At 38.0% G+C, this 15,173-nt stretch overlaps 1 protein-coding gene across 1 annotated transcript; it reads right to left on the bottom strand.

Annotated features, from left to right (window-relative positions):
* Positions 1 to 6,838: 6,838 nt before the first annotated feature.
* On the bottom strand, positions 6,839 to 14,114 carry LOC115363708 (uncharacterized). Its single transcript, XM_030057981.1, has 13 exons — positions 14,099 to 14,114; positions 13,274 to 13,591; positions 12,641 to 12,934; positions 12,230 to 12,541; positions 11,828 to 12,112; positions 10,364 to 10,660; positions 9,953 to 10,264; positions 9,543 to 9,827; positions 8,740 to 9,066; positions 8,249 to 8,569; positions 7,656 to 7,943; positions 7,392 to 7,540; positions 6,839 to 6,854 (listed from the first exon to the last, which is right to left on the bottom strand). Exons 1-13 carry the CDS (start codon positions 14,112 to 14,114, stop codon positions 6,846 to 6,848), a joined length of 3,213 nt encoding a protein of 1,070 aa, XP_029913841.1. The 3' UTR covers positions 6,839 to 6,845.
* Between the last annotated feature and the right edge of the window lie 1,059 nt (positions 14,115 to 15,173).

The raw sequence follows: 15,173 nt of genomic DNA, 5'->3' as shown, positions 1-15,173 counted from the left end.
TTAAAAAAAAAAAAAAATCTTTGTGTTTATTGTGTTCAGCTCTTCTGGTGTAATTCTTCTGACTTCTTGAACTTGGAAAATTCAAGGACTTTTAAAGCACATGATAGTTCAGCACTATTATTCTTATAATTATTGTTGGTTGTTCATATGTTTTGTTTTTCTATGACTGTGTGTGTGTGTGTGTGTGTGTGTGTGTGTGTGTGTGTGTGTGTGTGTGTGTGTGTGTGTGTGTGTGTGTGTGAATGTGTGTGTGTGTGTGTGTGTGCTCTTGAAGAGAATAACTGAAATAGTTTAATTGTATTTGAATAAACAGCATAGAAATACATTTTCTCACAATGACATACAATTACCGTATGTGTGAATTCTTATCAAATTTAATAGCTGAATAGTTGTTACCTGAACAAAACTGAAATTTCAGAATTAATTTTGTTTAGTGGTGCTTTGTAGGCGAGTGACTGACTAAAAGTGAATTAACGTATGAGATTAAAATAATTCATGATTTTTGGTGCAGTTGTTAAGTGAAGTCAAACCACTACTGTGTTCAAATACATGATCTTGCATTAACTAAAACAGATTCACAGTATCAATCACCAATATATAATTGTTAAACTGTGTCTGTTAATAAAAACATGAATATGATGTTTGGCTGCATGTTTGTCTGATCTTCTTTCTCCATGTGAGCCACTTGTTTGTAGCTCTGTGTCTCCAGGGGACAGAGTCTCTTGCTCACACAAACACACAAACAACAATCTTTGTAGAATTCAGCATCAGTTCTTTTCCATCCAATCCACTCCAGTCCTTTCCCTGCAGGCTGTCTGATCCAAGATGTCCCATAGCTGCTAACAGAATAAGAGACCTGACAGGTGATGGTCAGAGTTTGACCTGGCCGGACAGTCAGAGACGCTGGCTGTGTCAATGTGTAACATTTCACACCTGTGGAGGAGAAAATATTCAACATATCAGTGTATCTGACAGTGGAATAATAATAAAGAAGTGGTGCAGTGTGATGATAGAGTGTGTGTTTGTCCCTCAAAGAGACTCACAGGATCCAGCAGCCAGCAGCAGCAGCAGAGCTACAGAGAACATGCTTGGTGTTGAAGGTCAACTGGTGGGAGCTTCTCTTGGTCTGCCTCAGCTGACAGTGTGATATCAAGTGTTTATAGCAGACTAGAAGGAAGTCAGCTTTGCATACAGCACAACTCTCACATCACATAAAAGGAGGATGGGTTGTTGTACCTCAAGCATCCGATATTTGATTCAAGGTTAATTCCTAACTCCTAATATTCGTTATGATACACACTAGCTATATAATTGTTGCTTTACATGGCCACTTTTTTAGGTCCACCTTCACAATCCAATACAATCCAATTCAACTGTTCTGCCATAAAATTTACTATTATGATGCCTGTAATGCTCATGTTTTCTTTTTGTCACAGTAATAGAGATGTTTATTCATTTCTATGTTTGGCCTTTAGCTCATAGTTAGTGGTGCTGTTGTTCTGGACTGCATTTTATTGAGAAGTGTTTCTAATATTCTGTCCCCCGCATGTATATAAATGGGGAGGACCAAAAATTTGAAACGCCTCAAAATATAATACAGTCCAGAACAAGATTTTGGAAAACGACAAACTCAATATGTCTATGGATATTCTCATTCATCCAGGTCATCGTTCTCTTTGGGCAAAATTGAATCGTAGGCAACTGGACTTGTATTTGTCTTAGGAAGACGTTTCGCCTCTTATCAAAGGGGATTCATCAGTTCAGGTGCATCGGTCTTTCTAGTCCGCACTTGTCTGACGACTAGTGCCCACAGAGCCCAAAGAGGACTCAATAATAAGAACTCAATAAGAAACACAGAATTAAACTGACACATTCTCCACAATGTCAACAAAAACTGAGCATTATTAACTTTCTTAAAAGGTAGAATTTATGGCAGAGCTGTTGCATTGAACTGCATTAGATTGTACAGGTGGACCTGATAAAGTGGCCACTGAGTGTATGTTCCCATTAGTTGGCATTCAGACTGACAGACGAGTCAGAAGCTGAATCTAAAACCTCGGACAGTCCCATCGGCTGTGGCTGTTATTCAGAAGATGGACAGGTCAGAGCTACTATGTCTCCCTCTTGTGGTCACAGTCAGTAGTGCAGCAAAGCTGTGAGCCTACAGCTGATTCTAACACAGTAACACACCATGTGTTCTCCTAGAGAAAACAATGTTTTATATTAATCACACACACACACACACACACACACACACACACACACACACACAAACACACACTTAAAAAAAAAAACAAAACATGTAAGTTTGCGTAATTACTAGTTTCATGGTATTCAATGAGGGGAAAGTGTGACAGACTTTGTTCTCAAAATATGAAGTTTGATTTTTTCAAACTCTGAGAATAGATGACCAACATGAACATAACCAGGAAGACGGAAATTTATATGCGTGTGTGTGTGTGTGCGTGTGTGTGTGTGTGTGTGTGTGTGTGTGTGTGTGTGTGTGTGTGTGTGTGTGTGTATACTGGTCCAAGAAGTAACCAGATCATACAACTAGACAAATCAGAATTTGAATGATATTGAATCGTCATGATATGGAAATCAATAAAAGTATCAATAACATTTAATGTAATAAGAAAGGAAACTAAACATTTATGTCTTGTAAGATTAATCTGCTTTTAACTATTAGTATTAATTTAAGTTTTGTTTTAACTGTTTTAATTTCAATGTCTTATATAATTTAATTATTTTTAACTCCATCTTTGCACCATGACATCACATAACATATTTTTTCCTCAAATTGTGTGGAAGTGATGCGTTTCCCTGATCAGTTTCTTTTTTAATTAAATTAAAATAAAACTGAAAATACTGAAAATCACAATGACCATGTGGATGATGATGATGATGAGTATGATGGCGCTGATAGAGTGACAGGTAACACTAATGATGGTCATGATCCCAGACCTGTGACCAGCTGCATACATAGCAGAGCACAATACTGCACATCACGAGCCTTTCACATGGGAACTAACAAATCACTGCTGCTGATTGCACAGCTATGTCTCCCTCTTGTGGACAAAATCAGTAATACAGCCAATCCGTGAGACCACACCTGATGCTCATACAGTAAAACAACATACGTTCCTCTGGAGAAAATCATGTTTTATTAGTGGGCAAACTGGAGGCTTGCACACTCATGTTATACACAGTCTTTATTATTATTCTCCACGTTTTTTTGGCACATATCTGCTCCTTCATACTTTGAGCTAAAAATTTTTGTTAAAACTTAAAAAAATAAAAAATAAAAAATAAAGCTTAATGGTGTGATATTTGCTTGTATTTCAATTTTTGAGTTATTCAACTTTTTTTTTTTTTTTACATTTTTCCCCAATGTAATGAATGGTACGGATTCCTCATAATTCAGTGTTTTTCATTTTATTTTTATTTTTATTTATTTTTTTGTTTGTTTGTTTGTTTTCAGATAGAAACTCACTACAAACTGGAAAGTTTTAAGCATCCGTTGCATTTTTTTTTCTTTTCAACTTTTTCATATCATTTCATACTTTTTTAAATTATATTTTAATTATATTTTTTACAGTTTAAGTTTGAGTGCATTGATTCCGGCACGGGAGTTGTTACCCATTTCTGCCACAAGAGGGAGCATTCTCATACGCTAGCGCTTGTTTCAGGAGGGAAAGCTTTTATTTTGGAATCAACCGGAAACGTTCCTACCTTATACTACGGCTAGCTTGAGAGTTGTTTGGCTTCTCCGAAAACATCGGAGCAAATTTCCAAACAGACGTTATTTGGATAAACTTATCACATTTTGGTAATCTACATGGCTACGTTGTCACCTGAAAAATGTTTAAAACTGATTATAGTGACATACTTACAGTGTTAGAATGAAAAGTATATCAGCTTTTAGAGCCTGGTTTAAAGTCCCGTTTACTAGCCGCTTGGTGTAAATCTGAAACTGGGGTTATTAAAGGACATCATGTGCAGCGTAAAGCCTGGGGGTTATAGAGATGGTGGGAAAGTTGGCTGTTTATTGCTGCTGTGAATGTTCAGTGTGACTTATAAATGTTGTTATCCTTGTAAATATGGCAGCTAAGCTAACTTTGGCTGAGCCGTGTAGGGAGCCGCAGAGCTCATGTGCGTTTGAATCGCCTGGTATCCTGCTGGGAATGCAGCAGTAATGAAATGGGGAGCAACAGGGAGGCAAAGCTGAGCCTGGCAGCCTCCGGCTGAGGCTGTAGATAACTCGCCACAGTCACAGTGGATGTGTTTGGCTTCTCTCACGTTACGTGGAGTCGCTCCAAACAATCCCGCATCTCGAAGCTGTACAGCGGTACAGAAGAGCACCGTGATGCCAGAGTCACAGAGCAACCCGTGGAAGTCACACTGTGTTTGGCCTGTTGTTGGAATAAAACTGAACATCAAGAAACATTAAGTCTTACTTTGACTCCCATGTCGCTTGGGATAATTTAGAAGGGATAAAATATCCTGCTGTAACAGCAAAGCTTAATTGTGATTTCCAGCTGCTTTAAGCTTGTTTTCAACAGCGTTGACTCCAATTATCTCGCTGCTTCCAGCTTGCCCACGCAGTTTCTCTAGAAACTTCATTTTTCTAGTTTTATTTATTAAATTAAGATAAAACTGAAAATACTGATCATCACAATGACCACGTGGATGATGATGATGATGATGATGATGATGATGATAAGTATTGGTGCTGATAGAGTGACAGGTAACAATAATGATGGTCATGATCCCAGACCTGTGACCAGCTGCATACCTAGCAGAGCACAATACTGCACATCACGAGCCTTTCACATGGGAACTAACAATTCACTGCTGCTGAATGCACAGCTATGTCTCCCTCTTGTGGACACAATCAGTAATACAGCCAATCTGTGAGACCATATCTGCTCCTTCATACTTTAAGCTAAAATTGTTGTTAAAACTTAAGAAAAAAAACAAAAAACAAAAAACAAAAAACAAAACAAAACAAAACAAAACAAAACAAACAAACAAACAAACAAACAGAAAAACAGCTTAATGGTGTGATATTTGCTTGTATTTCAATTTTTGAGTTATTCAACTTTTTTCTACAAATTTTTCCCCCATGGAATGAATGGTACAGATTTCTCATAATTCAGTGTTTTTCTTTTTTCTTCTTTCTTTCTTTTTTTTCTTTTAAACAATTTCAACTAGAAACTCCCTACAAACTGGAAAGTGTTAAGCGTCCCTTTCATTTGTTTTTTCTTTTCAACTTTTTCGTATCATTTTATACTTTTTTCATTATATTTTTCACAGTTTAAATTTATAATGTGTGTATTGCTTCTGGCACGGGAGTTGATACCCATTTCTGCCACAAGAGGGAGCATTCTCACATGTCAGCGCTTGTGTCAGGAGAGAAAGCTTTTATTTTGGAAAAAAACGGAAACGTTTCTATCATATACTGCGGCTAGCTTGAGAGTTGTTTGGCTTCTCCGAAAACATCGGATAAAATTTCCAAATAGACGTTATTTGGATAATCTTATCACATTTTGGTAATCTACATAGCTACGTTGTCACCTGAAATTTTTGTAAAACTGATGAAAATGACATATTTCCAGTGTTAGAATGAAAAGTATATCAACTTTTAGAGCCTGGCTTAAATTCCCGTTTACTAGCCGCTGGGTGTAAATCTGACACTGGGGTTATTAATATGAAGGACGAAAAGTGATAAAACAATACATAAATAAGTAAATACACATATAAATATATAAATGCATAAATAATTAAATTAATAAATATTTCTACATTTATTTATTTATTTATTTATTTCATGCATTTATTTATTTATTTGTATATTTATACATTTATGTATGTATGTATGTATTTATTTCTACATTTATTTATTTATATATTTATTTATTTCTGCATTCATTAATTCATTTGTGTATTTATATATTTATTTTTACATTTTTAAAAAATATTTTTATTATTTTTTTTTAATACACAGAAATACAGAAATAAATAAATGTGGAAATGCAGAAATACAGAAATAAATGTAGGAATAAATAAATAAATGTAGAAATAAATGAAGGAATAATTAAATGAATAAATGTAGAAATACATAAAAATATAACTAAATAATATTATAATATTATAAATTTATATAATAAAATATATAAATACACAAATGAATAAATAAATGTAGAAATAAATAAATAAATGTAGAAATAAATAAATACATACATACATAAATGCATAAATACACAAATAAATAAATAAATGCATCAATAAATACAGAAATAATTAAATAAATACATGTAGAAATATTTATTAATTTAATTATTTATGCATTTGTATATTTGTATGTGTATTTATATATTTCTTTATTGTTTTGTCATTTTTCGTCCTTCATATATTAAAGGACATCATGTGCAGCGTAAAGCCAGGGGGTTATAGAGATGGTGGGAAAGGCTGTTTATTGCTGCTGTTTTGTTTTCAACTCCAAATATCTCGCTGCTTCCAACTTGCCCACGCAGTTTCTCTAGAAAATGCGTTTTTCTAGTTTTATATTAATCACCAAAATAAATAAATAAATTGAAGCTTGTGTAATTGCTAGTGTCAAGGTGCTCAAAGAGGAGAAAGTATGACAGACTTTGCTCTCAACATCTGAAGTTTTATTTTTCCAACCTGTAAGAACAGATTAGCAACATGAACATGCCTCACCAAATACAGAACTGAGCATCCTGCAGGGAAATGATGACAGTACAAACAAACCATATAAAACAGAAAATGAAACGTCCACTTCACATTCAGGTCATGAGATGGGATCTTTCCAGACGTCATGATCATTTAATCTGAAAAGAAAAAGATGGGAAAATTGGTCAGTTATCTTACAACACTTTAAAAAAATGAAATGTCTTTATGCCCTCACCATCATGTCAGATTGAAATGCCGGTAAAGTGTGTATGTCGATATGATGCACCAAGTTAGCAAGAAAAAAAATGTGGTAGTGAAGACTGTTTCTTTAGTCTTCCAAAAATACAGAAATGATAAAATTACAACAAAGAGCATCATTCATGTGTTGAGAATCCAGATGAGTCCAGTGTTGGTCCAGTATTTACCTCATTAAGTCCTGGACTTTCTGCACTCGTGCAGTAGCTGCCAACTCTTTCTCCTCTACAGTTGTAGAGAAGAGTCCTGTGGAGCAGCACTGGCTAACTGGCTGCATGTTACACTGACACAGAAACCTCACCTCAGCATTTAATTTCCATGAGGGTGAGTGGATAATGACAACACTACTGACTGCATGCAGCTACTCAATTACAGGAAGCATTACAGTGACACAAAGTTCTGCAAAACCACCTTAGACATTCACACCTCATTCTTCTCACCTTAATGAGGGTCACCAACATGCTATAGATGAGGGAGATTAACAACAGGAGGAGGAAGGTGACAGCCATATACCAGCTGCCCTGGCTCAAGTCCTCAGTGACAACATCATGTACGATGTCATAAAAGAACATGCCTTCATCCAGGACCTCTATAACAGGGATTGATATTACATCTGTTAATTACCAACACAGAAAATACTGCACCACAAACCAAGAGGGAAGATGCCATTATCTGTATCAAAGATATGATAGACAAACTGGCACCTGGTTTGGTGATATTCAGGGCTAAGGTGGTGTTTGAATGTGTCACCCTGCAGGTGTAGACTGCCCCACGTTGCCAGTTGACTGGGGACACACGAAGTCGGCTTTGGATGCTGAATTTCCCTTTTGGGCCTCTGTGGGCCTCACTGGTGTTGTAGTCCCACAGCTTAGTGGTGCCATCGAGAAGCCAGGTGATGTTGATGGATGCAGGGCTGAAATCAGTCACCAGGCACACAAGCTCACCAGAGCCTTGCAGCAAGGTGGCTGAAGGTCGGGAGAGGCTCACCGAAGCTGGGAATATAGTCATATACATGTTATGGATCAGTACTGATGATATCTTTCTCCATGAATTTTACATTAATGTAATGGCAAAACAGCTTGAAGAGTTATCTGTAACACTTGCAGTAATTATTGTGTTGTGATTTAACAAAATGCAGAAAGACAGCAAAAAAAATTCTTGCAAGAAATGTTTTGGAGCGAGACAGACAACCATAATTACTATTCAGTAATCTTGGAACATGAAAAAGATTAGACACTCTTGGATGTGATGGACACAACAGAGCTGTGTTTCTACATTATATTGGCTCCCTGCTTACCAAACACTTCCTCTATGGTGCTCCTCAGTGGCTTTTCAGATGACTCGTGTATGACAACACAAGAATAAGTGGGTTTCTGGTCCTGCTCTGTTGGGGATGTGTTCAGTGAGCTGCTCAGGGAATAAGTGCTGCTCCCTGGGTCTTTCCAAGCAGGGCTGTTGGTGTAGTGAGATGATGACAGCTTGTGGCCATCCTTCTCCCAGTACACCATGATGTTAGGTGGGGAGAACCCAGAGACGAGACAGACAAGTGTGGTGGTGTTTGACTCTGACAGTTCAGCGTCACTTGGCTGTATCAGCTTCACAGTTGGTTGATTTAGATCTGAGGAAACACAGAAGAAGTTAACAGTTAACAAGGGTTTGTATTTTGACTTTTTTGTTTCAGTCATCATCAATCATCATCATTGCTGCAGTCTTGTCATGTCATATTAAACTTGGCAGAAAACCAAAAAGTGAAACAATCAGCTGCAGGAATGTCATGTGTGATGCTACCTCTGCTTTTGCTTGTATGGTCCTCGTAGCCCTGGTCGAAACATCGGTGCTTAGCCTTACAAGACACTTGTGTATATGAATTCCAGACCTGTGATGATACATTCAGGGAGCTCTGCAAAGTTGCAGTCCCATTGCTGTGACGGAGTAGTGGTCCTTTGGCCACATTGTCCAACACCTCTGCATCACCTACTTTCCAAGTAATGGAGAAGTCTTCAAGATTTGCACCAACCAGAAGACAGGTGATGGTCACATGATCATTTTTCTGCAGCTGCTGGAGAGGTGGGCCCTGAACATACACACCAACTGTCTGAGATGATGCTGGAGTCACTGAAAAACAAAGAAGATGACTGAAGATTTTCCCTGTACGGTTCACAAAAAGAGAAAACAGAGGAAAACAAGAGAAAAAAAAAAATCACTTGAAGCGTACCGAGATGCCAATATTAGCTACCAGCTCTATTTAAGGGAAGGATTACTCATAAAATATGGCCTCATTTTCTCAATGGAAGGTTAAAAATGTTGTCAGATTGATCTGTTCCATATTTTGTGTGTAAGAGAGATAAGATAAGATATTCCTTTATTAGTTCGACAGTGGGGGAATTTCCAGCATTACAGCAGTAAAGTGGATAGCAAAAATATGCAGCATCAGTAAAAAAAAAAAAAAAAACAGACAATAAATATCAAACAAGCAATATAAACAATATAAACAAGGAACATAGAAACTATAGAAAAACTACATGATGCCAGTTCTAGCCTATTCGTTTTTAATTATATTTGGTCACTTATACATTTAGTTTTCAATTTACCTGAACAAAGGCTGATGTTCTTCTTGACTGTACTGCCTCCAGACTGGTCAGACACTTCACAAGTGATGTCCTCCCCTGATTTCCACTCTGTTTTAGTGACAAGGAGATGACTGGTTACTTCCACACATCCATCTGCACCCATCCTGATGTCCTGAGAGGCTGCAGGTCTGTGCTGAGACCCAGAAAGCCATTTGATTTGAGGGTTGAAGCCCCGTCCAGAACACAAGAGTTTCTGTGGTCCCGACTCTTCACTTGGGGCTAAAAGGAGCTCCACTGATGGGTCACCTAAATATCAAACAGAAAACAACAAAAATAGCTCATTTGTAGTTGAAAGAGATTGTTGTGGAGAGAACTGATACCAACAAATGAAAAACAACTTGAGGGGAAGAAAAATATCAATGTCTACCCACCAAAAATATTTCCAGTGGAGTTTGACTCCCATTGCTTGGAGAAACCTTGGTTCACTTTGCAGTTGAATGTTGTGTCTTTTTTTTGGTAATTTGAAGGGACAGGGAAACTTTTTGTGACTGAGTGGGGGCCTGGGGCTTTATGAAATTCAACATACAGTTTCCCAGAGATGTCAGTGCCATTGGCCTGAAATGTGATGTAGAGGTCACTGGAGGACAGTTGTGTGACGTCACACTCCAGCACAGCACTGTTTCTCTTGAGCAAATCTGACAGAGATCTCCTGATCAGCACTGATGGAGCTGCAGCTGCAGGCCCTGCACAAAACATAGAGGTGGTGACTTTCAGACTGTCAGTGTTTTCAGGTCTTCAGCTCTCACATATCAGCTGATTTTTATTTTGGATAGTTTTCTTACCTGTAAGAATGATGGTGTTTTCAGCGAGTGTGAAGCAGCGATGTTCAGCTTTACATTGGACTTTATTGAGGTTTTTCCAGTCAGCTGAGGGAACCGTCAGATTACTGATGATATGAGTTGTGTTTCTGTCCTGATTGACTCGAGGATTGGAAAGGACGTGATCATTGAGCAGCCAGGTCACGTTGGCATCCAAGTCAGTATGGATCAAACATGTGGCAGTGACCACAGACCCTGCCATCATGACTGTCTTGAAGCTGGGGATCTCCAGATGAATGGAGGGAGGCGAGGATGAATGAACTGTAAGAAACAAGTTTGGCCAAAACATGTTAACATCTAAAACTAGCAGACTGTATCTGAATCTGATTTGTTTAAAGGGTTTTCATGCATATTGGACATTGCACAAAGCAGTTAAATATCACGACCTGTGCCAACTATGTGGCATTAGAGAACAGCCACTAATTATATTTTATGTTTCTGTATATTATCTATAGACCACACCATGTAAATTTCATGCAAATCCGATGAGATGTGTCACATGAGGCTGACTTCCTGTTGTCAGTAGGTGGTGCTATGACTATGACTCAAGATGGGTGTGTAGATGTGTTCAGGCCTGCACTCTTATCCAGCATGTGAAATTTGTGACAGAATGGAGGATGTATATTTTAGTTATAATTTCTTGTTTCATGACAAAACATCAAAATTCGCCATGCTGCCACGGTCCTGTTGTTTGACGAAAACTCAAAAGCTTCACAATATAACGTCTCAAAGGTCTTTAGATGTCACACACCAAATCTGAGGTTGCTCAGGTCAAATCTACAGGAGGACGTTGTTAAAATACAACATCTGGAAAAGTTAAACCTTCCAAAAACTTGCAAATTTTCATCAAAATCGTGAACTTTCTGCTGGATTTTGTTCATGCCACCTGTAAGATGTTGTTCAAGTGTCGGGATGTTACATGTGCCTGTATTTTGTGCATGGAGGTGAAACGTTATGCAAGGCTTGCATCCTAGAAATTTCCTAGGGGGCATTATGGAGCCATTTTGCTTTGCACAAGCACAAGACCCATAAATAATGCAAATTTTAACCACTTTTGACACGTGCAAAGTTTGGGGAGTTTTTGAGCACCCGCAGCCCCTCAAAAATGCTCATTATTTTTGGGTATATTAATAAGATTATTATAGAGAGCAATTACAAAAGGGTTTTCACACTGGTTGGTGTTCTGACCACAAAGAAAGAAGAAACAAACAAACGAAACAAAAACTTTAAGCATGCAGGGGTTCAAATTTCAGCTACCAGCTCTTTCTGCGGGAAAGATTACTCGTAAAATATGTCCTCATATTGTCAATGGAAGGTTTACAGGTGTTGTCAAATTGATCTATTCCATATTTTGTGTGTACTACATGGTGTCAGTTCTGTTAGTTTTTAATTGTATTTGGTCATTTATACATTTAGTTTTCAATCTACCTGAACAAAGGCTGATGCTCTTCTTGACTGTACTGCCTCCAGACTGGTCAGACACTTCACAAGTGATGTCCTCCCCTGATTTCCACTCTGTTTTAGTGACAAGGAGATGACTGGTTACTTCCACACGTCCATCTGCACCCATCTTGATGTCCTGAGAGGCTGCGGGTCTGTGCTGAGACCCAGAAAGCCATTTGATTTGAGGGTTGAAGCCCCGTCCAGAACACAAGAGTTTCTGTGGTCCCGACTCTTCACTTGGGGCTAAAAGGAGCTCCACTGATGGGTCACCTATCAAATAAAAAACAACAAAAATAGCTCATTTGAGTTCAAAGAGATTGTTGAGGAGGGAACAGATGGCAACAGATTATAAGCTTGAGGGGAAGAAAAATATCAATGTCTACCCACCAAAAATATTTCCAGTGGAGTTTGACTCCCATTGCTTGGAGAAACCTTGGTTCACTTTGCAGGTGAATGTTGTGTCTTTTTTTTGGTAATTTGAAGGGACAGGGAAACTTTTTGTGACTGAGTGGGGGCCTGGGGCTTTATGAAATTCAACATACTGTTTCCCAGAGATGTCAGTGCCATTGGCCTGAAATGTGATGTAGAGGTCACTGGAGGAGAGTTGTGTGACGTCACACTCCAGCACAGCACTGTTTCTCTTGAGCAAATCTGACAGAGGTCTCCTGATCAGCACTGATGGAGCTGCAGCTGCAGGCCCTGCACAAAACATAGAGGTGGTGACTTTCAGACTGTCAGTGTTTTCAGGTTTTCAGCTCTCACATATCAGCTGATTTTTATTTTGGATAGTTTTCTTACCTGTAAGAATGATGGTGTTTTCAGTGAGTGTGAAGCAGCGATGTTCAGCTCTACATTGGACTTTATTGAGGTTTTTCCAGTCAGCTGAGGGAACCGTCAGATTACTGATGATATGAGTTGTGTTTCTGTCTTGTTTCGTTGGTTTATTGGAAAGGACTTGATCATTTAGCAGCCAGGTCACTTTGGCATCCAAGTCAGTATGGACCAAACATGTGGCAGTGACCACAGACTCTGCTATCACTGTCTTGAATCTCGGGATCTCCAGATGAATGGAGGGAGGTGAGGACGAATGAACTGTCAGAAACAAGTTTGGACAAAACATGTTAATGTCTAAAACTAGCAGACTGTATCTGAATGTGATTTATTTTAGTGGTTTAATAGGAATATAGCCTATCTCTCTCTCTCTCTTTATATATCACTATAGTGCATTGCATCATTTGTTTAGGGAGTAATAAACACTGATATAACTGATAGTGAATTTCAGTCTTTCAAAAATCATAGACTAATCAGTGGTCCGTTTGATTTCCAAAATACTCCCAAACCAAGAATAGCAATTAAAGTATGAATACATGTCTTGAGTAATGATCTAGCAATTTTCTTGTTGTGCCATCAGACAGATTTTCCCACACTTACTTGAACAAATATTGATGGATCTTTTGAATTCATTTTTGGCGTGTTGGGACTTGCATGTGACATCTGAGCCTTTTGCCCACTCCATCATATCAAGTTTAATCTGACTGGTCAGACTGAAGGTTTGCTCCCCTCCATCCACACTTTGCAGCTTGTTTTCGACTGGTGAAGCAGTGACAGTATCGTTTCCCAGTTGCCATTGCACAGTAAGCTGGTCTGGAAAGAAGCCACTCAGGGTGCAGATGAGTGTGACTGGTGAGCTCCCAAACTGGCCTTCCCAGACAGAGTAGAGTGTGATGTTTGGAGAGATCACCCGTGGCGCTGGAACACAGCAGAGATTGGTTTTCAGGTCATGTACATTTTCAAAATCCTAATGAAGGATCTCAGGAGAAGTTATACATACCTTTTGATTTTAGGCAACTTAGCAGCTCTACTGTCTCAACCCTAGGTGTAATAGCCCTGGACTTTGGCTAGATGGCAGAGTTGTACTTGTACACTGGCTGGTGCTTAAAGTCAGGTGGAGATGGAGCAGGATGTGTTGCACAGATGTTAGAGCAGGACAGGGAAGAGCGATCAGGGCAGGCAGCAAGCGGAAGCACCGAGTAACACCCAGGTCCCAAAAAAGCTCCCGAAATACAGAAGTGAAACATGACACTGAGCAACGGTGCATCACACACCCCAGCTGTGAAGCCTGCTCATGCCAGGAAAGGAAAGGCACTGAAAATGTAAATATCTTATAACTATTTACATTCTCAGGCACCTCTCAGATTTTGTTTGGTGACTTCTCACAACTTTGCTGAGGGTTTTAGTTCTCTGGTCTGTTGTTACCATCACATTGTAACATCTTTATATTTACATATTCAGTTGAACACGGTCTGTTGGCTCCAGGTGCTGGAGAGCTGGTGGACAAAACTGATGCAGCTATGACAAAATCAAATTTATAAATGAGAGTAATGAATGAAAGAATGAAAGAATAAATACATACATTAGTAAATAGTAAATAATCTTTGATTAAAAATAGCTCAAAGAAACTTTAGGTTCTGTTGTTGGTTGGATCTACAGACAATTTAAGAGTAAGTGTAATGAGAACCTTGACATAATAACCTGGAGATAATAAAAACCTTTTCTGCAGGAGAGAAAAATATTGGAGGAGCAGCCACAAATGCTTCAATGGTTCTCTTCAGTTAAAGGTTTATTTTCAAAGACATAACACAAATGTTCTTAAAGGCAAAAAGAGCAATTATGCAGACTTACAGTGTACAATGAAAAGACAAAGGATTAATATGTGGAAATATGATATTTTTACACAGACAGTCACTGCATTCCTTTTTCTTTCTTTTTTTTTCATTTGACCTGAAAAGGGAAGAAAAAAACAAAGAAATACAGATCAGAGCTTTCATATCAAAAATGATAAAAATACAACAATTTGTAACTAGTTCTAACATTTCGATGAGTACAAATTTTTTAGCTGCTGGATGTTATGAGGTATAACTCATTGTGCACATCATAAGTTTCATCACAACTGCATTAGAAAATGCCATATTACAATTTAATGCACCATAAAGTTTGAGTAATACATATACTACTGTATATAACCTACCACCAGCTTGTTAAAATTAAATCATGAATTTTATAATGAAAACATGTGATAATACATTATGATGTATGTGATGAGAAAGTTTCATTTTTGTGCCATAATGTATAAGTAAGTATAAAATCATGACATCATCTAAAGTAGTGAACGTGAAATGAGGCACATCATTATTAAGTGAAGCAGAAAACACTGCAACATGCATCTGTACACAGCGAGGTGTAACATAATTGTTGCATGGTATGTACTGTAGATCATATTTCTGAAGTTTCACTATTGATTAATTTGAGAAATTATTTTAACTCTATTGGC

Source organism: Myripristis murdjan, chromosome 8 (assembly GCF_902150065.1).
Source record: "Myripristis murdjan chromosome 8, fMyrMur1.1, whole genome shotgun sequence".
Lineage (NCBI taxonomy): Eukaryota > Metazoa > Chordata > Actinopteri > Holocentriformes > Holocentridae > Myripristis > Myripristis murdjan.
The sequence above is the reverse complement of the archived record's forward strand: the minus strand, read 5'-3'. Positions and strand labels throughout refer to the sequence as shown.